Here is a 23,736-nt window from a genome sequence, read left to right on the forward strand (position 1 = left end):
ATCCTAGGGTATTAATGCAATCAACAACCTGTAGGGGAAAAGAATGCAAGGTTTGCCCTGGTACATGTAGTAAAGAAAAAACTATGGAGGATGCAGTGCAAACACAAAACTCAATATAACTTGGCTCCAGGACTGCGGAGTGAAAACCCATGAACAGAAAAGAGATTAAATTAAGTCTGAAGACAATACAGCAACAACTGGAATCTGCTGTTTTTGACTAGTGTAAGGTGAAGGAATTCAGACCAAATTCAATCTCGAAACATACATGTGCATCGTAAATCTTTTAATCTTTGCACTGCTCTGATGTCTTTTGTAATCTGTTTACTTGATTACCTCAGTAACATCTTACTTATCCCTGGGACATAAATTGTTTGTGAATAGTGGCTTCCAAAAGCTGACAATTGGCATCAGAGACCTTGTGAAATATATTAATTGATCATTTATTTGTAAGATTTATATGGGACAACAATGCTACACAATGCCAGAACGCTTAACACATTCAGAGAAATATTAGAATAAATGTCTTCTTAAATTTCATACAAACCCAAAAATGAAAACAACTTCCACAAATCTGTTCTTTTCACGTCCAGCCAAATCATGCATCCTTCTTTCATTTCGGGATGGTGGCTTTGAATGATTATGCTATAAAGCAGCAAAGATAAAATACTTAAAATAAATACATTTAGGAAGAGAGCTAGGTAAAAAGAAAATGTTGTGCGTGTTTGGGGGGTTTAAGGTCAATACCAGTGGTCCTAGTCCCGAAAACTGCAGTTTTCCTCAAGAGTCCTACTCATATGTATAGGAAGCTACAAAACGCAAGGCGGCTGGATTTTTCTAGAAATACCTCTTGTGTTGTCTTTGACTCTCACGTCTATCATTCAATGAAGGCAATTGCGGGAATTCTACTTCCTGTTCCCTCAAGGCTACTCACCAGCCTTCTGTGTGTAGTAGGACTGTCCTAAACAAAGTTTCCAAATAAACTGAAACACAAGCAGTTATGGCATTACGCAAGGGTGTTCTCATCTGGAAGTGGGTCTCCCTTTTTGCTTTCTAGATGAAAAGTTTCAACTACAACCCCTGCAGAGTTAGATTCTGGTTGTGGCTCAGCCAGAGGCACCATAGGCAGTGACACTGAAGAAAGGGTAGGAGCTTGAATGTTTTTTTTCATGGGCTCCTCCGCCGTTGTTTCTGGTGGAGAGGATGCTTGTGGTCCTGCAGCTGTAAGAGATGTGAAAACGAATGTCGCTGCTTTCAGAACAACTGGCCGGGAATGGACAACAGGTGCCTTCAATTCTTTATCTAAGTTCTTGTTAAGATTATTTTTTGTATGCATTTCAGCATGAATTCGTCCAAACGGGAGATGTTTTCTCTTCCTCGGATCCCAGTTGATAGATCTCACCCTTTCTAAAAGATCATAGTCATCTTCGTTTTCGCTGTCAGTTGGTTCATTTTCCGGTAGTAATGGTTTCCTGTACAAGCTTCCTGTGTAGAATCTCCCTCTCAGTGAGTCATTATCTCTGTGCTGGACCTGGCAAAAGTCTTTTCTTTGGTGTTTTACGAGATTAGATAATCGACTGAAGCGTTTTTCACACACTTTGCAAAAGTAGGGTCTAGCTTGGGCTCTCTGGTGCCCTACAAAACCTCTCTGAAAATTATGTATACGGGAAAAGCGCTTCTGTGCTAGAGCTTTCAAGCGCCTCTTGTAGTTTGTATCCCTAAGCTGGGCTGTGTTAGGATGCCTCTCGAGGTTAAAGTCTTCAAATCTCTTAGCATGAATTCTTCTCTGATGCGTTCGAAGATTTCCATTCTGACTGAAACACCTTCCACACTGAGGGCAAGAAAAAGGTCTCTCTCCAGTGTGCATTCTCCTATGCCTTAACAGAAACGCCATCTGACTGAAAATCTTCCCACACTCAGTGCAGGTAAATGGTGTCTTTTCCCTGTGAATTCTCTGGTGGTGTAAAAAACTCACCTTCGTACCAAACCTATTATGATCCATTGTGCTGGACTTGGGCTTGTCCACCATGTGGATTCTCTCATGTAAAACAAGATGCCCCCGATGAGGAAAGCTCTTTCCACATTGTGCACAAGAAAATATTTTCTCTCCTGTGTGGATTTTCTGATGTAACATAAGCTGTGTCTTTAGAGGAAAGCTCATTTCACACTCTGTGCAAGAAAATGATCTAGTAGCAGCATGGAATCTATGATGTACAACGAGATGTGATTTTCGAGAGAAGCTCATTTGACACTCTGTGCAAGAAAATGATCTTTCTCTAAAGTGGGTTCTCTGATGTAGCACAAGTAGAGATTTACGAGGAAAGTGTCTTTCACAATGAGTGCAGGAAAAAGATCTGGCTACATTGTGGATTCGTCGATGTACAATTAGAAGTGCCTTTAGAGGAAAGCTCATTTCACATATTGTGCAAGAATATGATCTCTCTCTAGTGTGGGTTTTTAGATGTAACACAAGTTGTGCCTTGCGTTGGAAGATCCTTTCACACTGTGTGCAGGTAAACGATATGTCAGCATTGTGGATTCTTTGATGTACCACAAGAAGTCTCTTTCGTGGAAAGGTCATTTCACACTCCGGACAAGAAAATGTTCTCTCAACGGCGTGGACTTTCTGATGTATCATAAGGTGCGACTTTCGAGGAAAGACCATTTCACATTCTGTGCATGGAAATGAGCCTACTACCACATGGGTCCTTTGATGTAACACAAGATGTCCCTTGTGTGGAAAGCTCTTTTCACACTGTGTGCAGGAAAACAGTTTCTTTTCTGTTAGTGTTGCAGTCGAAGCACTATTGTCCTTTGAGGTATTGATTTTCTCACGGTTGGTGCGAGCATCAGCATCATTCTCCTCCATATTTTAAGGCGTATTTCCCCTCCGAAATGAAAAGAAAAACAAATCAAAATATTAAATGGTAAGTCAAGGCATAAGACAACTTTTCAGGAGAACATTATGAAGAAAACATACATTAAACTTTAATTACAGAATAATCACTAGTACCAGTTTAAGAACATTTCTATGGCTACCGTTAGCTACATGTAAAAGGTGCAAACCTGATGTTCCCACTGAGTTATTAAGCAAGGCATTAGCTGCACCGAACCAACAAGGCGGGAGGACGAACATCCATCATCCATAAAGGGACCATACCATGTACCACCACTGACAATATCACTACCCCCATAGAACATCTCAACTTCAAGCTACACACAGATGACAAGACAACCATCAAAGGCACTCTCACATACCAACTTCCAGGCCCCCGCTCCAGCTTCTGCAACACCATTTTAGACTTCATTGCTCCCCAAGCCTTAGACTCTATGGTCTACATCTTCCTTGGCGACCTAAATTTCCACATAGACAACCACTATGTCAAAAATACTGCACACCTCCTCAACAGTATGAGCAGCCTCGGACTGACCCAGATCGTCCATGGCCCAACACACACTGCAGGACACACGCTGTTTTTCACCTCGAGCAACCACGTCAAATACAGCCATGTCACAACTCACATGGACTGATCACTCCATCGTCCATTTCCGCATCTCCAGCCCCCACACTGCGACCCCCAAGATGGCCAATGCCCTCCCCCCACCAGAGGCGGAACAAAATCTCAAAGACCAGCTGGGCGAATGCCCTCAACACCTTCAACCCTGCTACCACCACCAACCTTAAACAGGGAGTGAAAAACAACAATGCATGAATCACCAACTGCGCAGACAACATCGTCCTCATCAAGAGCAACATTCAGAGAAAATCCTTAAAAAGGCCAGGTGGTACAGTGAAACGAGAGAGCATACAGTCGGAGAGGAGATGGTGCACCAGCAAGGACACCTCCGACAGGGCAATCTTCAGGACCTCCCTCAACCTCTAACACCGGCTGTTGAGGGCAACAAAGAAGACAGCCCTTATTGCATGCATCGAAACCAGCGGCAATAACACCAAGGAACTTTTAAACATTGTTAAAGAATTCTCCAACCTGGCTGCCAGCAAAAACAATGTCACACCCTCACAGGAGCTGTGCGACAACCTCGCCCACATCTTCCACGTCAAGTCCACAGCCATATACAGAAACTCCGATCCCCAACCTACACCTACGGACTTCCTTGACAGATACGCTGCCACTGTAACCAACACTAACCGCACACTGGCCACCTGGAACATCCTCTCCACCCAGCTGCACCATGAAACCCACCCACTTGAGAGCTCCCACAGACCCTTGCCCGCACCTCATCTTCAACCTCTAATATCAAAGGAGCGGTCAGGAACTCACCACCCTACTCAACACCTCTATCATCACTGCAACATTTTTCGATGCTTGGAAACACGCCAAAGTCAGACCACTACTCAAAAAACCCTCCGCCGACCCTAGCAAACTCAACAAGCACTGGCGTTGCCAATAGGTCTTGCAGTAGGAAAGTTGGAGCTATTGGTTTTGTAAATGACATTTTATATTTATGTTTTGTGATTTACAATGCCAATACTTTTAACTTTAGCATATGTGACACTTTTAGTATTTGTAATGTCACATGTTTTGTACTGCCTTTACTTAGATGTATTGATATTACAATTAACATTGGCTTTTAATTTTTTTAATTAATTAATAATTAAATAAAAGTGATTGTATTTTTTAATGGCAATAGCTTAAACTTTTGTAAATAACTGTTGTGAAGATTATGTTCATTGACTAAAATCCAAGAACAGAAGTGAAATATTAACATTTTTTTGTGACATTTGCAATAAAGCTTCAAACATTGAGAGAACATATTTGAACCAGTGATGCTGTGGTAGTGCTGAGTGATGCTGTGGTGGTGCTGAGTGATGCTGTGGTGCCCCCGAGTGATGCTGGGGATGGAGCGATAGATAGATAGATAGAGTCCGATAGATAGATAGACAGAGTCACGGCGATAGATAGATAGACAGTGAGGGCGATAGATAGAGTGAGGGCGATAAATAGAGTGAGGGCGATAGATAGATAGATTGATAGAGAGTGAGTGCGATAGAGAGATAGAGTGAGGGCAATAGATAGATAGAGTGAGGGGAATAGATAGAGTGAGGGCGACAGATGTGTGTGTTTGTGTGTGTGTGGTTGTGTGTGTAGTTGTGTGAGTGGTTGTATGTGTGGGTGGTTGTATGTGTGGGTGGTTGTATGTGTGGGTGGTTGTATGTGTGAGTGGTTGTATGTGTGAGTGGTTGTATGTGTGAGTTGTTGTATGTGTGAGTGGTTGTATGTGTGAGTGGTTGTATGTGTGAGTGGTTGTATGCGTGTATGGTGGTGGGGTAGGAAATTAAACAGCAATCGAGTTTTGCATGCGGTGACTGTTGCCATGTTTTCGCCGTGCCCTTATTTATCCCCTTACCACATTTGCCCAGGAGTTTCGTTGGCTGTGCAATTTAAGGATATCCCTGCCTGTCTTGACCTCCGGTAGCAGAGAGGAGAGCGCGCCGGACCGGTCGCGTGGCCCTGCTATGGACCCCCGTGTTATTCTTCGAGAGCAGCGCTGCTGATTGCCTCAGCAGACGGCCGGGTAATTATCTGCAGGTGGCGTTGCCTAAAGCGCTGCAAGCTGAGATGGAATTAGCCGCCAGCACCATTCGTAAACTACGGCAGGTCAGGACGAGGAGCAATCAACAAAAACGGTACCAGAGGGTCTCAGGTAAATGTGCCCATCAACACAAGAAAACCAAGCAAGAACTCACCTCTACACCCAGGCTATGTCCCAGAGAGCTCTCTGTGAATGAGGAAAAATACCCATCAGTCACCATTCGGATGCGCCCTTCATCATTTGGGATTTTCTCCGTACCACCCGTCAGAGGATTGAACAACTCTCCTAGGAGGTAAACCCGGTGGTAGGGGGTGTCCTCACTAGAAAAGAGAGATGACAGTGTGATATACCACTAGATGTAAATACGTGGTAAAAAAAGATGGGACTGGGGTGTGCAGTGCTAAAGAAGGTGTCAAGAAAAGAAACCAAAATAAGTGGGTTTAAAATTGGTTAAGAATAAGCACCAAACAGGGATTTTAATTTAAATGTGCTTACCATACCAACATTAAAAACAGTGCGCCCGCGGGCTGTCTAATTATGTGGACAGCCTCGGGACAAGAGGTGGTCGACTAGTTTCAGGACGAGGAGCAGGCTGTACTCGCTCACATCACAGCCACATTATCCTATTAGCTCGCGCTCCGTGTCCAGTCAAATCCCAGTCTGCAACATGATGGAGGCCCCCCCTTCGCAGCCGCCTGGTAAGTTTATCCTTCCACATTATTCACCTCTTTTCCTCTTTGGCGACTGGTTGCTGAAAAAGCAACGGGCTTTTTTTTTTTACTTGATTGGGGGCATGGTGTGTGGGCTCTTGATACTTTACCTGCAATAATCCGGGTCCTGGGAGATGCGCCAAGGGCAAAAGCGTTCTGTGAAGGGCCTCCTTTAACATCTAAAAAAGATCCCAAGTTATAAATCTGCACACTGGTACTGACAAGTGTTAAATGCTCTGCTTCTGAGGGCGCTGGAAGAGCCAAGCAAGAAACTGACGTAGGAGCACTGGGGTGATGCTCATATTTGGCTGATGTCAGCGTACTTTAGAATTGCTGAAAGTTTCCAGGGGTCAGTCCAGCGAATATTCTAAAGATGAGGAATCTGTGGCGCGATAGAGCACTCATCAGAAACAGAAAGAGCGTTACCAAAGATAACTAACTTGGGTCTACAGGTGCATACTGATGCTGCATCTGGGAGCAGGTTTGTCAAGAAGTGATGCATACTTCTGTGTATTATACAAAAGTTTCTGCGCGCCTCCTGACTTGACTACTACTGCTTTCCAAAATGTCTAACTTAAGCATTATAAGAAATTAATGTAGATGTCCGTAGGTTTATGTTTTGTACATAAATGTTCCCCTTCAAACTGCAGAGTACTTTATGCATTCCGTTTGCTGACCTCTTCCTCGGTGGAACAGTGGCATTTCACTTTCAGTCCTCAGAGGGCAGTACAACTGCCTTGTGTAGCATAGGCCTCTCCTGTCCATGAGGTGCGGAACTGGGGGTCACTCTTCATTCATACCGCACATTCGGTCATTATTGCTGGGGGACGCCTCCATCTTGCGTTGCGCCGCTGCTGCTGCCCTCGTCTTTCCCCGATCACTGTGACTGTGAGGGCTGTGCTCTCCTGGCCTGTGCCGCGCATTCCAGGGGACTTAGCCTGGCACTTGTCGCAGAGCAAAAGTTTTATTTAGAAACATGACCAGCTTGTGTCTGCGCCGAGGCTCGCGTAACAAGATACGTAAGATATGCGCGGAGCAGCGTGTCAGAAGCTCACTAGTGCTGTTGGCACACTGCTGGGTCTACAAAACCTAACATGCGACTCTGAAATTCGGAAGATTTGCTTCCAATAAACTTATTTGTGATGTTCAAGCCGTTGATGGCCATGGTGGTCGCGGTGGAGCTTCAGATTTCGGTGCGGGCAGCGGGTCCGACGACGGCAGCGGCAGCGTGGATTCTGACGACCTCCCGGACTGCAACTGCGATGTTTCGAGGCAGGCACTTGTTTCTTTACCTTCTTTCGCTTTTGTTGTTATTTCAGCATTTCTTGCGTGCTGGTGTGCGTCTTCATTATGCAACATTCGAATGTGTGTGCTGCTGAGTTCGTCTGTGGTATTTTCCTGGAGTGTGGTAAGCCGATAAACCGCACTTCCATTCATTAAGTAGCTGCATGTAAACATCGGTGTTTTTTCGAAATACCTAACAGTGTTGACATTTTGTGTAAAGCTGCTTTTGCTTTTATAAAAGCACTGCAAATGAGAGGATCTCCGCTGAAAGTGAATGTTCAATAAACAGGCACGTTGTTCTCATATCTCCATTAAAATGCACACTGTCTAACAAGCTGGATTTGTATTTAAAACCGAATTAAGCAGAGGGGATGAGTCTGCAGGCAAAGCCCTGCGAAAATACTCAAATAAAACAAGAGCGGCCGGGAAACTGAAAGTACGGCCGGCCAGCCATGAATAATTAGGGGAGGAGGAGCCGCAGAGCGCACGCTGGGAGAAGCCCTTTGATGTGGTGGCGGCCGTGAAAAAATGCAATTAGGAGGGCGGCTGATGCTCGTGCTTGTTTGGTCACGTGATTCACGTGAACTCAAAGAAAATCGCACCAAAAAGCCCTTGGTTTGACGAGCATTTTGAGCACTTGAATTCTCTCCATTTTCCGAAAAGGCAAGACCTAAAAACTATCAGCTAATCTCCCTGCTACCATTCGCAACGAAGGTACTGGAAAAGATCATCAACAATCAACTCATGATACACCTGGAGCAGAAACAGCTACTCGACTTTGATCCTCCTCGACTTCTTGGAAGCCTTCGGTACCATATCCCACCGCACACTGATCGAAAGACTCCACCACATCAGCATTCAAGGGGACGCGCTTAGAAGGATCATCTACTTCCCTACCGAAAGAACCCAGAGGATCCACCTCCCACCGTTTAACCCAAGGAGATCACCAGTAGCCCAGGGCTTATCCCTCAGCCTCACACTCTTCAATGCATGTATGAACCCGCTGGCCAAAATCGTCAGATCCCACTGTCTCAACATAATTTCCTACACAGACAGCACCCAACTCATCCTCTCACTCGCCCACGACCCCCCAACCACGAGAGCCAACTTCCACAGATACATGACCAACATCGCCGACCGGATGAAGAACAACTGCCTGCAGCTGACCACAGACAAGATGGAAGTACTGATGTTTGGCAACAGCAGCAACACACAGAATGACTCCTGGTGGCCATCAGACCTAGGACCTGCAGGCACACCCTCCAGCCATGCCAGAAACCTCAGAATCATCAATGACAACAAGCTCACCATGAAATCACAGATCAACGCTGTCTCCTCCGCCCTGTTCCTCACTCTGCGTAGGCTACGTAAGATCTTCAAGTGGGTACCCCTACACATGAAACGTACCGTGACACAAGCCCTCACCACCAGCTGACTGGACCATAGCAATGCCCTCTACGTAGGAATCGCCACACACCGCCTACAGAGACTTAAGACCATACAGAACGCCGCAGCCAGACTCCTCCTTGGCCTTACTGACGAACCCACATCACACCCCACCTCAGGCAACTCCACTGGCTCCCAGCAGAGAAAATATGCCAATTCAAGCTGCTGACCTATGCACACAAATGCTCCACACAACCAAGGGCCCGCCTAAATTAACCAGCGTCTGAACTTCCACCAACCATCAAGAACGCTCCGCTCCTCCTCCCTTTCACTTGCCCATACTCCCTGCATCTACGGAAGCAGAAGTGGAGGACGCTCCTTCTCCCACATTGCAGCAAAGACTTGGAACAGCCTCCCCACGCACCTCTGGACCATCACCTGACATCTGGAATCGCAAATGGCCCTCAAGATCTGGTTGTTTGAATAATAATCCAGGGCCTGCAAGCCCCTGGATACCCTATTGGGTGATTAGCACACTTTCTAAATATTGATTGATTGACAAAGTCAAAGGCTCCAGTTCCCGTATCCAGCTTTACCAAATAAAAGATTTTTGCCGTTATTCAAAGTGGATTTTCCTCTAGTTGTAACAGGATTCTATCCTCCTGCACACCACAATCAATTGCTTTAACTTTATTAATCTTTGGTGAAAGCAGAGTCAATTTATGAAGAGAAAAAAGCTGCTGCCCTTTTTAGTATTTTTGAGGTACTTATCATGTCACATAATTAAACCCAGAGAACATGCATTCCATCAAAATCCATCTGTACAAAAATACAAAAATTGAGTTAATGTTTCAAAAAACACAGAGGGTCCATTGGTCCACCATAAGGGCTAAAGATAGAGCATAGTTACCCACCTACCTGCTCCCCCCACTCCCTTTCTTACATCACCAAACTGTTTAAAGGACTCAGACCTGCTCAACATTCTGTTTATAGAACCAAACTCCCAAAGGGGGCATTTCTTTATTCTATAACAAAGAAATGACCCTGACATGTAGGGAGTTTTCTCCCTGAGTGTGGGAGTTTGGCTTTGTGAAAAATAGGAGCCGCTTCACCAAAAGGACAGGTTTCGTAATAAACATTGGATAGGAGAGGAGTCTGATATTAATCCATAAAAGGTCATGCCAGTTCTTGTTCACTGGTCCTGTATTCTGTGGTATACAGAAGAAGAAATTACTAGATATGAGAGATAGCCAGGAGCTTATTTTAGGTGAGGTCGGAACCTCTGGTTTATGGAAGAATGGAAAGACGAGATAAAGTTTTTGTTCAAGAATGATGAGAAGAGATTTTACTACATTAGGAAAAGACTAGGAGAGACGTGCAAAGGTAGTGAGGTCAGAGTAGGAGCCAAGAACTTAGTAGGAAGTTCACACGGTATGAAAGAGACGTGGGGAGTGGAGAGTTGGGTATAGAGCTGATGAGTAGAGAAGGAGAGCAATACAAATAGAACTGGGGTAGATGGGAAGCATGGATATAATATGAGCTGCAAGACAGGTAGTAGTAGTAAGAGATTTAGGGTCAGTAACACAAAAAAGGTGTGGTACGAGTCGAGGGAGAAAGGTACATTTGAGAAAACTAATGAGTCACAAGCAAGAATAGAACTAATGCTTGGTGTAACTGTGTAGTGTGAAAAGGACATGCCCATGGGGAAAACAGCAACAGTGTATGTCGACCAGTCTCCTCAAATATGTGTAGAAACTCCATTTGTTGGTGCAAATTTAGAAAACACGCACAGAAAAAGGAAAACTGCTCACATTTTATCAAGCCACCGAGATCAGAGAAGTAACCACAAGCTGGAGGGATAGTGTTTTATTATGGCCAGCATCAGAATATCTGAGGATTAAAAATTAGGACAGGGAAATAAGGAAATATCTTCTTGGCATCTTACAACAGTGGAAGTCTATGAACATGCTGCTGCTTCCTTATACACAGAACCTATTTGCACTATCCAGTAAAACCTCAGTGACTTAGAAATTTGCTAAAAAATCTGCTTAACCGGCCATCCTCCTGAAATCTATAAAAGGAGTTTCCTTCAGTGGTAATAGCAAAACTTTCCTTTCTAGTGCTAAGATACTGCACACTCTCAACAGTGGTGTAGTGCCATTGCAGTGGAAACAAGCATTGGTAACCCCTTTGCTCAAAAAGGCCTCTTTGGATCCAGAATGTCCCAAGAACTATAGGCCGATCTCCCTCCTGCCCTTTCCGGCTAACATTATGGAGAAAGTGGTCAGCAGGACGCTCTCCAATCACCTGGAGCAGCATAAATTGCTGGAGGTGGCTCAGTTCGGCTTTCGGCCTGCTCATGGTACAGAGTCGGCCCTGGTGACCGTGATGGATGAACTTCGGTCGCGGGCAGACAGGGATCAGATAGTGGTTCTTATTCTGCTTGACCTGTCTGCCGCGTTCGACACGGTCAACCATGGGACCCTGTTGAGCAGGCTGGAAAAGGTGGGGGTGAAGGGCTGTGCTCTTCAATGGTTTCAATCTTTCCTCACGGGTAGAACGCATGCAGTGTCTCTTCCTCCTTATCGGTCGGATCTGACTAACATCACACATGAATGCCACAGGGCTCGGCAATCAGCCCAATTCTTTTTTAACATATATATGAAACCTCTGATTGCAGTTGTTAAAGAGCACAGGATTAACATCTCAAATTACGCCAACGACACACAGCTCATTTTCTCATTGGAGGGAGAGCAGTCTACCTCTGTTGAGGAGTTCCACTGCTGCTTGCGTGACATGGCTCAGTGGCTGAAGGGCAACTCTCTACAATTTAACGCCGGCAAGACAGAGGTACTCTTCTGTTCTGCGGATAGGGTTCCCTCAGTGCTGCTAAGTAACTTCTGGCCTAGTGATATGTCAACAGCAGTGGACCAGTGGATAAGGTTCGTAACCTGGGCATCATGTTTAATAATAAGCTGACCATGGAAGCTCAGGTCACCAGAACGGTGAGTAGCTGCCTTGCAATTATTAGATCTCTACGTAAAATTCTTCCTTTACTACCTCCTCAAACATGGGTATTAGCTGTACAGAGTACAGTATTGAGCAGACTGGACTATCGTAATGCCCTTCTGCTTGAATCTCCTAAATCTCTTTTGGACAGACTTCTTAGAATTCAGTCGACCGCAGCTAAACTCGCTTTGGGCTGGCCAGAAGGTCCTCGTCCTCCCGGGCCTTGGCAGAATTGCATTGGCTCCCGGTGGGACAGAGAATTCAGTTCAAGTCCCTCTGTCTAGTGTTTAAAGCCCTGCATGGGTTGGGTCCTGTCTCGTTGCAGAGGAAATTTCAGTGGTATGTTCCAGCCAGAAACCTTCGTTCTGCCTCGGCTAGATTAGTTAAGATCGCGAGGTTTAGGAAAATTAGAACTGGTGGCAGAACCTTCACGGCTGCTGCGGCCAGGTTGTGGAACGGGCTTCCTATGGAACGGAGACAGGTCAGGGATCTCCTTTTTAGAAGAAGATTAAAAACACTGCTGTTTCCAAAAATTTAGTTGCTGCACTGCCCTGAGGTAGTTTGCTCGTGTTGCTCTGTTGTTCGCCTTCTTGCCATTTACTTCGAGTTTGCCAGCGCCAGGATGCCGTCAGGTGATAGAGCGCTTTATAAATGAAATAAATAAAAAAAAAATTTTTTTTAAATAAACACTGCAAAATCCATGGCGATATAAAATCAAATACCATATTCTTATACCAGAAGTGCAACCCCAGTTCAACCATGAAGCCATTGTGGTTCTCATAACTGAGTTGATCCATTAATTATATTTTATAGTGGGATTGTAAGTTGCCTTAGCTCTCCTTCAAAGTACACACAATGGCAGAAAAGGCTGCTAGAGAAGATTACCCAACTACCACTGATGTCCCCAGGAGGCTAAAAACCACTGAAAGCCGTCACTGCTTGTGTGTGCCCCACTTTTTAAGTCTCGCCTGGCATTAGCAGCACGCATGCGCTGCTCTCGCCATAAGAGGGCCTTTTGGAATCAATACGGATTTCAGATGTGCCCGAGGACGGACAGAAGATGTGCATGTGGGGTCTGGATGCTTTACTCGCGACGTGAGATAGATGCACTATATGTCTTCGCTCCTCCCCTCCTTCTTTCTCAGGTCGCTGCCAGCCTGCCTGCTCTTTTTTTCGCTGTCTTGCAGCGTTTCTGCACAACGCGCGCATGGCGTGCTTTCGCTTGTTTTATTTGTAATATGTTCAAACGTCTGTTATAATCCTTGCATTGCACTTCAAACAATACCTTTGTTCGGCGTGATGTCAGTATACCATCAAGTTCTCAATTTAAACATTGTGCTTGGTTTGTCCCATTAATGGTTCTTCTCAGCTAAAGCTTTGCATGTTTCTGGGCAAGTTAATAATTCGAACACAACCAAAAATGCAAGTAAGGCTAGCAAATATGTGCTTGTTGCAAACTCATGTCTGCATCCTATATAGTTCAGCTGTATCGGACAGCTTTCAGCTTTCTACAGTGTGGAAAATAAGCATTATTACTGAAAACACTTTGATGAACAAAGGTTGGATGATGAGCGTTGCCTTTCCTAGGGTCCTTCCGTCTCAGCAGCTCGTTTTAAAATATATTCACTCCAGAATCTAGGTACAAAGGGACAGAACAAGAACTAAACAATTACCCTATCAATTTCAAAGCCAGGTGTTCTATTATCAGAACCTCACTCTTCAAGAAAGCCGAGGAGCGCGCCAAGATCATCTTCGACATCGAGCAGGACCTGGATGAGAAGGCGAGGGCGCTGATGGCGCTGAAGCAGCGCACCAGAGACAAGCTGGTCCAGTTCTTAAAAATGGGCAAGCGTTCCCTGAAACTCATCTGTTAGGCCTCCAGAAGGAGGAAAGACGAGAGACAGCACTGACCGTTTAGCATTCCTGTAATGCTATGTATCTGGCATGCAAGGAGCCGGGGAGGGCGCACCCTGGACCCCTTCATCAGGCGGTGCGCAGGGCACAGTCAGACAGCACAGAGGCTTCTTGGCAGTGCCAGGGTTCAGAGCGCGCAGCACAAAGACTTAACTGCCAGTGCCTGGCCACTGAGGAATCCTGCTCAAGACTTCCAGCCCCGCCACCCCGAGATGTCCAGTCAGGACATGGACGCAGAAGCACGGAGCACAGAGACCTTCAGCACCAGGGTGCAGAGGCATGCAGCACAGAGACTAGCATAGCACCATACAGCACAGAGACGTCCATGCAGAGCCGGAGAGCAGAGGCATGTGGCTCAGTGACTTATACAGTGCCTGGCAGCAGCATGTGGGGCTTCCATGCAGTCCCTGGGCGCAGTGGCATGAATGCAGAGACTTTTGCATTGCCTGGCAACGTCATGTGGCACAGAGACTTCCCTGCAGTGCATGGGCATTGTGGCATGCAGCAGTAAGACGCCTATACAGTGCACGGGTGCTGAAGTATGCAGAGCAATGAACTGAATTAGCAAAAACAAGCAACCTGTCCGCATAAAGGAACCTACATCTCACCCCAGCTGCAGACGGAAGTATGACTGATTGACTGATGACGCATTCTTGACTCACTGACTGTGAACGCTGGCACCACTAGTTGACTGCTGGTAATGGTGGCTGCAGTCACTGTACTCTTAACCACTCTGACAAGAAGGCATAATAAAGACTGCACTCATAAAGGCTATGTAAGAAAAATACTTTTATAAACTCCACAAACTTTTTTTGCCAAACACAACGATGAGATTTGCTGCATTTCTCTTGTGACAAAGTGTTGGCACAAAACAACAAGCATTGAAAATGCAATAGGCCTCGCCTTTTATTAAGTTAAAGCCATTTGCTTTGCTATACAATACCATTAGCAATGCAAATGGTTTTAACTTAATCAAAGGCGAGACCTGTTGCATTTTCATTGTTTGTTTCCTTGGCAGGCATGTGAAGGAAAGGCCCCTCTGATAAACTAGGTCCAAGCATTACTGCGTCTACCACGCCCTCTATTGAAAGGTTTAGAATACACAATCATATAATTAATAATATGACAGCATTCCCTCAAACACCCTTCCCTCCCCTGAATGTACATCTTTTGATGGCGTGTCAACCTCATGCAAACATTTAAAGCTCATCATCAGGACTAAACTGTTGAGAGCACATTTTTGTCTGTTGAAAAATAATTAATAGAACTGCAATAATTACAATGAGTATTCTCACTATTGGCTGTAGGACACAGCTAAACATTTGCGCAAAAGAAGTGAAGTCAGACGATCTACATGCCATCTCACTGTTTTACTTCTTTTCTGTGATCACCTGTTAGCACATGTTTCATTGATTCTAAGAGATATGTATTTGCAAATATCATTGTGAATAAAAGTCTTTCAGTTGGGCAATAAGGGCTATTTCGTTCTGTTTTTCATGCTACATTAAATGAGATTTGAGAAATGTTCTTGCCCATTAAATGTAGATATCCATTTAAATGAGTTTATGTTGAAGCATTGTACTTGTATATGCTATAGTTATACAAAAGTTCATATTTGGCATATTGGATTGTCCTTGTGTTTCTTTAATCGCTGCATATGTGTCAGCCAGGAGTGGAAATGGTTGTAGATCAAGCGGTAATTAGCAATGCTGGTGTTTGTGTTATGTGTGCGCAAGACGCTTTCTATATTGCTGCTCGTCTGTATGTGCGGACACATGTAAGTATGCTTTTAATGTACACAAACACTGTTCGTGCTTTGTGTGTGCTTATGCTGCTCCGGTAATGTTTTTATGAGGAAAGTTTGCTCTGCTACTATCCATGATACACCTGTACTGTGCGTTTGTGCGTGTAAATGAAGGTGGTGTTTCTCCTGCACGTGTGTCTTACTTCTGCCTGGACAGAGCCGAACTGAATTTCAGACAGTCTTTCTCCGGGCTGCCTATGGGCCTACAGTCTTTTGGACTGCTGTTGTCCATGCTGGACTTGTTCTATGTGTGAGACTGCACAGATGCTGAAGTACTGTACACTTTTACGTATGTAAGAATCACTGGTCACTGCTGCCCCCACTGTACCCGTTCAGCGTTTGTGATGACGCTTGTACTGCTGTCGCTGCCCTTATCAAACCTGTGCTTTGCTCAGGTATCGTGCAATAAAATGTACTTACTCACTCAAGAGCCCCACCTTCCTAAGCTCATTTCATATCATAACTGGTTACATTTTCGTATCTGCATTAAGAGTTGCACTCTGGATCAAAATAGAGATTTTATCCGGAGGTATGAAGAAACGATTCCTCTGGACTTTTGAGCGTCATTGCTAACCACCATTTTGGGTCCACCTCAAATGGTCACTCCGGTCACGCTCCCCCATCTTTCGACTTGGTCCCTACTGCCAGTCCCACTGACCCCCTCCCGAACTATTATTGTTGTTCTTCGCTCCTCCACATGGATACTCACATTGTTTTTAAATTGTTATTGATACCTCTGTTCCCCCCATTCTCTCATGTTATGTCCCCCCCCCGATTATTTGCATGTCTTAATGTTCTAATACTATGGTTCGTATTGTACTGCACTACTTCTTTCCTTTACTCTCTCTGTTAATTTTGTCTCTTACCATTACCCTTGCTTGCACACCGACTTCTCCGGGTCTTTGCCAGCTCCGATGACTGTTCCCTGTTGAGCCTGCTTATACCGACCTGCCCTTTCTATGGCAGCTGAATCTCTCCCAACAGGTCCACACTCTCCCTTTCCCTCTGCATTCATTTTTTCCCAATGTGTCTACGTCTTCCCTTCTCTGCCCACGCTCTTTTTCTGCTAGCCCCTTCATTTTAGACCTTGTTGGTGAACGGTTTTTGGTCTATTTCCCCTCTACCTTCAGGTCTAGCTGCTCTAGGGATATAGGCGCCTTATGGCCTCCTTTAATTTTGCCACTTGCCAAAGCGCTCCCTCTCCCCTTGTTGGGGAGGGATCCAGCATTCTTGCCCCGAAGTCTCAGATTCCCCTCTGACGGAGTCCACAGTGCTTGGGATTCACATAAAATTGGAAAAGGCCTTAATTGGCCTCCTTTCAATGTACACCTTGCCAAAGTACTCCTCCTCCCCTTGTTGGGGAGAGATCCTGCATTTCTGTCCTGGAGTCTCAGGTGTTTAGGGAATCTCACATAATTGGAGGTTTAGGATTGTTCACATTATCGCTGGGAACCCATTCACCTTACATCGTGATAGGCCCCCTCCCTGTAATTTTTGACAATCCATCTAGGCTGTTATCACTACCCTGTGTTGTACTTCGGTCGACCAAGCAACCTCTGGCCGATGGAGTTACCCTATGTAGCTTTTGAGGAGCTTGGCTCTGGCCCCCCTCCTGGACCGTCTCCTACCCATACATTCTGTTTCTTCTCTAGTCGCCCTTGCGTTTCCCAACCCCTCCCTCTTCTCTTTCCTTCCTCACTCCTCACTTCCCCTAATTTCTCTTTCCCTTGCCTGCTTTTCCTCTCCCCACACCTAACCCATGCCTTTAAATAACTCCTATTTATCCTTCATTTTTGTTCCTGAAACTGTTGTAATTATGTAACTGCGTTCTTGAAGCAACTGTACCTCGTTATGTAAAGCGCTCTGATACCTCCAGGTCTGCCAGCGCTATATAAAACTTTTCAAATAAATAAAGTGCAAGAATGGCTCTTTATTTGTAAAATGAATAGCATGTTGTATCTGTTCTTCTGCACATAATTTGGAAGCACTTCATCATTACTATTTGCTGTGAGTATTAAAACATTTTAGTTCAACCATTGCAGCAATCTGTGGCTTTGTCCAGTCATTCTACCCAAACACAGTTTACTAGAAATCCTTAAAGATTTGGCAACATTTCTTCCAAGTGTGTTTTTACCTTTACTTGCCCTTCCCCAAATCCCTCATCTTAGTCTAATAACCAGCTTGTGGACGTGGCTGAACCACAAATAAGGCCTATGTGTTTTCGGGGTGCTCCATCTGATAGGAAGTATAAGAGAGTGCCTCTTTATTTAGGATCCCACCCCCAAAAATATTTTGGGGACTGATGCTGCTGCTTATTTTTTTGACTTCGAAATGCACTGAGTCCTGCTGACCAAGCCACGGTGCATGTGCTCTAACCCCTCAAATGTGTATGTGCAACTGGCTAATTCCTGATTTGTATGTTTAACTTACCTATAACTTCTCTATGTGTCCCTAGTATATGGTACAAAGTGTACCCAGGGCTTGTAAGCTAAATGTCACTGTGCCACCACTGCAGTGACAAAGTGAAAACATGGTTCTATCAGTCCAGTCGGGCAGTTTTCAAACCACAATCCCGACATAGCAAAATAAACCATTTTGTCAAGTTAAAACATTCCTTTTAAATATTTATAAGTTACCCATTATATAACGCTGGCTCTGTATATACTACACCTAAGTAAGGTATAGTGTGCACAGAGTCCAGAGGAATCATGAAGGTAGGCAGAGTATACAGTAGATAATAATTTACTCTCTATTTGTGGTAGTGTGGGTGAGCAGTAAGGCTTTATCAAAGTGTAGTGCTAAGCATTATTTGTACACACACAGGCAAGAAATGATTTGTATAAAAATATTATTTAGTTATATTTTATCACTAGAACCAAACTATAGGTAGTATGGTACTCTCAAATGCAAGGTATCATGGATATGCATTCAATATTAACTTGGCTTTTGTTACAGATGTGTAAACTTTAACAATAAACAGTTGAACTGACATTACAGTTACTTTTCTTACTCAGTGAGGTATCTCTAGATACCACACTGGTACATTTCCTAAACGGAGTGCAAGAAATGAATGTGTTTTGTTATACAATTACAGTTTTGCAGGATTACTCATAAGACACTCCTAGTCCTGAGAGAACAAGATAATGGATTTACGGTCCGTATGTAGGACTCGGTCAGATAGACACTCAGTTCGCCCTGCCAGCAGCTCAGGGGGTGGCTGGGTGCAGAGTTTAGGGACCATACGTTAGACAACGAGCTAAGCAAGGTCGTAGGTTTGGGGACTGCGGACGAGCAGGACACCTAGTTGATGGAACAAAAAGCTCCTAGTGTCAAGGTTAGCACGGAAGGGCCCAATGGCCAACACAAGATCTACACCGCCAGTGGCACAGAGACAGCCGGGTGTAGGATGCCGTCATCGGGATTCCCAGTGTTTCTCAGTGGAAACCTTTGGTCTTAGTCTAATTGGCAGATTCGGTCGGGGATTCCGGGAAGGCGGTCAACGACCAAGTCGGCGAATGGGGACTCTGGGAACTGCAACCTTGAGACCGCACCAGCACGCAGATGAAGTCGGTCGGGCAGTCATGAAGGTGCTCTTTGCATCGCTTCGGTAAGAGAGACGGTCGGATGTCGCCTTCGGTCGCGGTTGGAGGGAACCTCCCAGATAATGGTTTCTGAGCACAGAGTACGAGGCTCATAGACTACTGCTACTTGATGTAGGTATCCTCGAACACCCCCGTGAACCAAGGTTCTCACCGGATTTCTGCATTTCGCACATCCATAGATGTCAACCAAAGCCATTCTCAAGCTGAAGAGGACTCCGCTAATCTCTGAAGAGAAAAAGAACCTAAAAGGTTTCTAAGTGTGAACTTAAAAACTTGCCTTAGTCTACAAGCAGGATGTTAAAAGGCCAAGAAGCCTCAAAGCTGCTCTCGCCAAGATTCATAATCGAGGCTGAAACATCAGGATCATAGGGCAAATGTACTGGACCCATTACAGAGCAGGGAAGGCCCAGAACTGCACTATATACACAATAGCTCCAAGGAATTGAAGTCTCCCCGAAGGCGTAGGGTCAATTTTGGCTTGTGCAACCCAAACACTGTAGTGAGGTTCTCTATTTTATGGTGGTGGTCTACGAAGGACTGTGGCTTGCCTGCCTTCAACAGTCAGTCACTGGGATAGGGAAACCCGGTATCTCTGACCTTCAAAGGTGGGCAATGACCACCACCATCCCTTTCATGAACAATCAAGGCGTGATGGGAGGCTGAAGGGAAGCACAGCTAAACTGAAATTCTCCTCGCATACCTTAAACCACAGGTAATGTTTGTGGGGCAGCAGGATGGGCTTTGTGATAATACACATGATCTCTGGAGTAGGATGTTTTGCAAGAAAATCAGGCTTGCCAGAAGCTGACCTGTAATGCTTGTCAACCTGCCTATGTATTGGTGGCCTGGAACTGGGCTTTGACCAAGACACCATAAAGGTAACAGTGAGGGACTCCTTAAAAGGGATCAAGGTTGCAAAAGTAGCTGACCCAGGGTGCACACCTTTTGTCAGGGTGTTTATTTTGGTTTGGACTGTGAGTAACTGCAAATCTAGAACCTCAGCTGCCCTGTTGACCATCACTGCAAAGGAGACGCATTCTTTCACGGGAAGACCAAGTGATATATTAAACCTGCCCTTAAAAGAGGAGTAAAGACCACTGGGCTCTTACAAATCGATACAAAAGGCATCATCTGTGTAGTAAGTGGGCGAGAAAGCCATCCACATATCCACCATCATCATAATCCACATTATGGGTTGTCTCTTGATCTGAATTGGAGCTAAATAGGTAATGGAGCCTCTGCTGGTATCTACACACTGGTGGAGGCACTGGATCAGAGTCTGGGTGTATTAGGATGGTTGCGCTATTGTAATCTTGTAGAGCAACATCGTTTTGGATCAAGCGGAAGCCGGTTAAGTGTCAGACATCAATATCAGTACTGGGTCCTCATCCATCACTGGTGGTGTCGGCACTAGTGTCAACGTGGAAGGGGCAGGTGCATGTCCTGGAGCCAGAGTGGAAGCCTGTATCGATATCACTAAGGGGCCCAAAGCGGGCACTGGAGACAGATCTGCAGGTGATAACCAGAGTAATGCCACAGTGGTTCCTTGAGGCCCAAACAGAACAAGGAGGGTGCCAAAAATGTGTATCATGGTCTTCTCGAAGGCTTCAATCTGTTGCTGCATCGTCAATGGGCCAGGAAACTAAGGGCACACTAGGTTTAGTTGAGGAATAAGCTTCACAACCAGAGGCATCGAAAGAGAACTAACAGCATTACACCTTTGTGCTTTCTCTTCAGATTCAGAGTGGCGGAATGCGCTCAAGTCACTTTTTTATGTTTGCGCCTGAACTTATACTTTGATTTACTGGAAGACTTCCGATCTGACGTTAACCTCTTGTGTTAACAACCTCGGAAGCGGGACAGAGTCCATGCCAGTGACTTGGAACCGGACATATATGACAGCTGTGCCTTCTTTTTGCGTTTGTGGATGTTCAGCTTCAAATGGGCACATTTGTTGTACAACTTCGCAGCCAGAGCCAAAACAAACTGTGCGGGTCTGTGACCCAACATCTATTCTCTGCGGGTGGTACATGGTTTGAAACCTGTAGTTTTGGGTAGGGACCTCGTTCCCGGATTCACGTTATACCAGTCGTCAGAAGACAAGCATAATTGGACGCGCAGCTCCAGAACGACATTAGAAGGCATGAAAAGAACTAAAAACTGTGTTTATATGCGACTCTGCTCTGTCTGTTGTGAGGCTGTACGGAGCCAATGCCGAGTAGCATGACGCCACCTAGTAGTACGCGGGAGCACCGCTGAAGAAAAGTTTTCCCGATCCAGTCTGGAACCTGGGGAGTATTCTAACATGAGGAACATGCAGTTAGAAGTATCAATCAGAAGCCCATTTACTATCTTCAGCTGTGCAGTATGGAGGCTAACTTAGGGTAAGCTTTGAACCATTTATGGACCTTACTGATGATTGAAGAAATTGTTCTTTAAAGGAGGAGCAGCATATTCTTCACTGCAATCATGCAAAATGATTAGTGCCAAAATGCCTATGTGTTGTGCTAGCATGAGCGTATGTATTTTTGATGTAAGCACTGCTGCTGGAGTTATAAATTGCTGGAAATGTGCCCTTTATGCAGGGTCACTACGATTTATTTTGTCTTTTTGCTGAACCCTATTTTTGTTGGCTCCTCTTTTCAACATGGTAAAATGAGTATACTCATGATTGGCATATTTAACTTACATACAAGTCCATAGTATATGGTACCCACAGTGTACCCTGAGCCTATAAGTTAAATGCCACTAGTGGGCTGAAGCACCCATTGTGCCACCCACTGCAATGATAAAGCAAGCACGACTGCAGGCCAGCCCCAGTAACCCGGCTCTCCAGGTTTTGACTGCAAATGTGTCTAGTCAAGATAACTTCTTTTGAGAGGCCTTAGCCTTCCTTTTAAATATGTATAAGTCACCCCTAAGTACGCCTTATCACCCCTACAAGCAGGGTGCTTGGTATTTCAAAGTAGGGTATGTCAATATTTAATGTTAAACATGTCCTTACAGTGAAAATACCCTCAAATCTATTTTTACTGTTGCAGATTTGTCTGTTTCACAGGAAAACACTTGGATGCAATATTAGCCCTGTATCTTGAAATAATACTAGCTAGAAAAATTGTTTAAAAAAAATATTTTAACTGCTGTTAAAAATCTATTCGAATGGTGAAGTCTGAATTGTTCTAAATATTACGTAAAAGGTACCTTTCCCCTACTTGAAGCCCATAGAAGCCAAGTTTGCATTTTGTTCTCTCACTTCTTCCAGCCAGAATAGGCGGCAATGATGTGTGTACTTGCTCGCAGGAGCAAAACAGGCGGAGCTGAATGGGTAAAGACGATCCCTCTGACCTCATACAATGTACAAGGGGGCTGGAAAGATCCTTTTTGACATTAAAGTGTCAAGTCTTGCTTGACAGGTCTGCTGCAGCTTTTCATATGATGCTTGGGGTGCAATTCAAAGAGGCCACCACTGTCAAAAAGAAATGTTAGCGGACACCTGGGCAGGGCCCTTGTGTTGACTTCCCAGTCAATCAGACCTCAATCATAATGAGTCTCTTTTGACACTACAGCGTCACAGCCTGATTGACAGGTCAGCTAGATTTACATATAACATCTGGGGCACATTTCAAAGGAGGAAAATGGAATGCCAAAACAACTGCATGTTGCAACTGTCTGGTTGCTGAAAGCTCAGGCCTGTTATATCAGACTTCTGTCTCTGATGTGGGTGCAGGAACTTTATCAGACTGGATTTTGATGTCCTTTGTGGGTGGAAATTGGGATTATCATAGTTCACACCCACAGTTCTCAGAGTCCAAGTTCAGTGTGGTCGAAGACTTTGGCCATCTTGGAAATGCCCAAAGTGGGAGGGGTTAGCCCCAGGAACCTTTACCTCATTGGTTAGAACATCTCCAAGGGACATTCCCAACCACTAACTTGTGACAGAAATAAATGTGACACTCCTAGGCATCCACTTCAGAACACTCCTGGACCTTCCAAACATCAGAAGACTGAACCTTCTGTCTGCAACCTGGAGGCCTGTACTTGCGCCCAGGACAAAGAAGTGCACTCATAAGGCTGAAGCCTTAAAGCTAAGACTACAGGGGTACAACAAGGTGCAAGAGGCCTTTTCCTGTAACTGCCAAGTTGACCAGTGGCATTTGGACGTGGAGTGGACTCTCCTGCTGGCCTCTGCTTACTTAGTCTCTAGGTGCCTCCCCAGGGGTCCTCGGGGGGGGGGGGGTTTAGAAGGGTACTCATCTGGTGAATTGAGACATTAAGGACTAAATTTAAAAGGTAAAGTCATTCACCAGGACAAAAAGGGTTAGTGTATCCGACCCACACTCCAATCCAGTCAGCAATAAATTGTGCCTAGGTCCTGTTCTCCGGCAACCAATGATAATCATTGACAATTTCTGCTTCTTGGTGCTACTTCTACTTAAGAGTATTACAAATAATCACATCTTTGGTGCCCTTTATT

At 45.0% G+C, this 23,736-nt stretch overlaps 1 protein-coding gene across 1 annotated transcript in view; it reads right to left on the bottom strand.

The window, feature by feature from the left end:
- Window positions 1-414: 414 nt before the first annotated feature.
- The window catches only part of LOC147659522 (uncharacterized), a 74,302-nt gene continuing 50,980 nt past the window's right edge, over window positions 415-23,736 (bottom strand). The window contains exon 2 of the mRNA XM_086951675.1: window positions 415-2,885. Coding sequence (XP_086807801.1) covers window positions 1,004-2,866 — 1,863 coding nt within the window. The 5' untranslated portion in view covers window positions 2,867-2,885 and the 3' untranslated portion in view covers window positions 415-1,003. The remainder of the gene's footprint in view (window positions 2,886-23,736) is intronic.

This window comes from Lissotriton vulgaris, unplaced genomic scaffold (assembly GCF_964263255.1).
Source record: "Lissotriton vulgaris unplaced genomic scaffold, aLisVul1.2 SCAFFOLD_428, whole genome shotgun sequence".
Lineage (NCBI taxonomy): Eukaryota > Metazoa > Chordata > Amphibia > Caudata > Salamandridae > Lissotriton > Lissotriton vulgaris.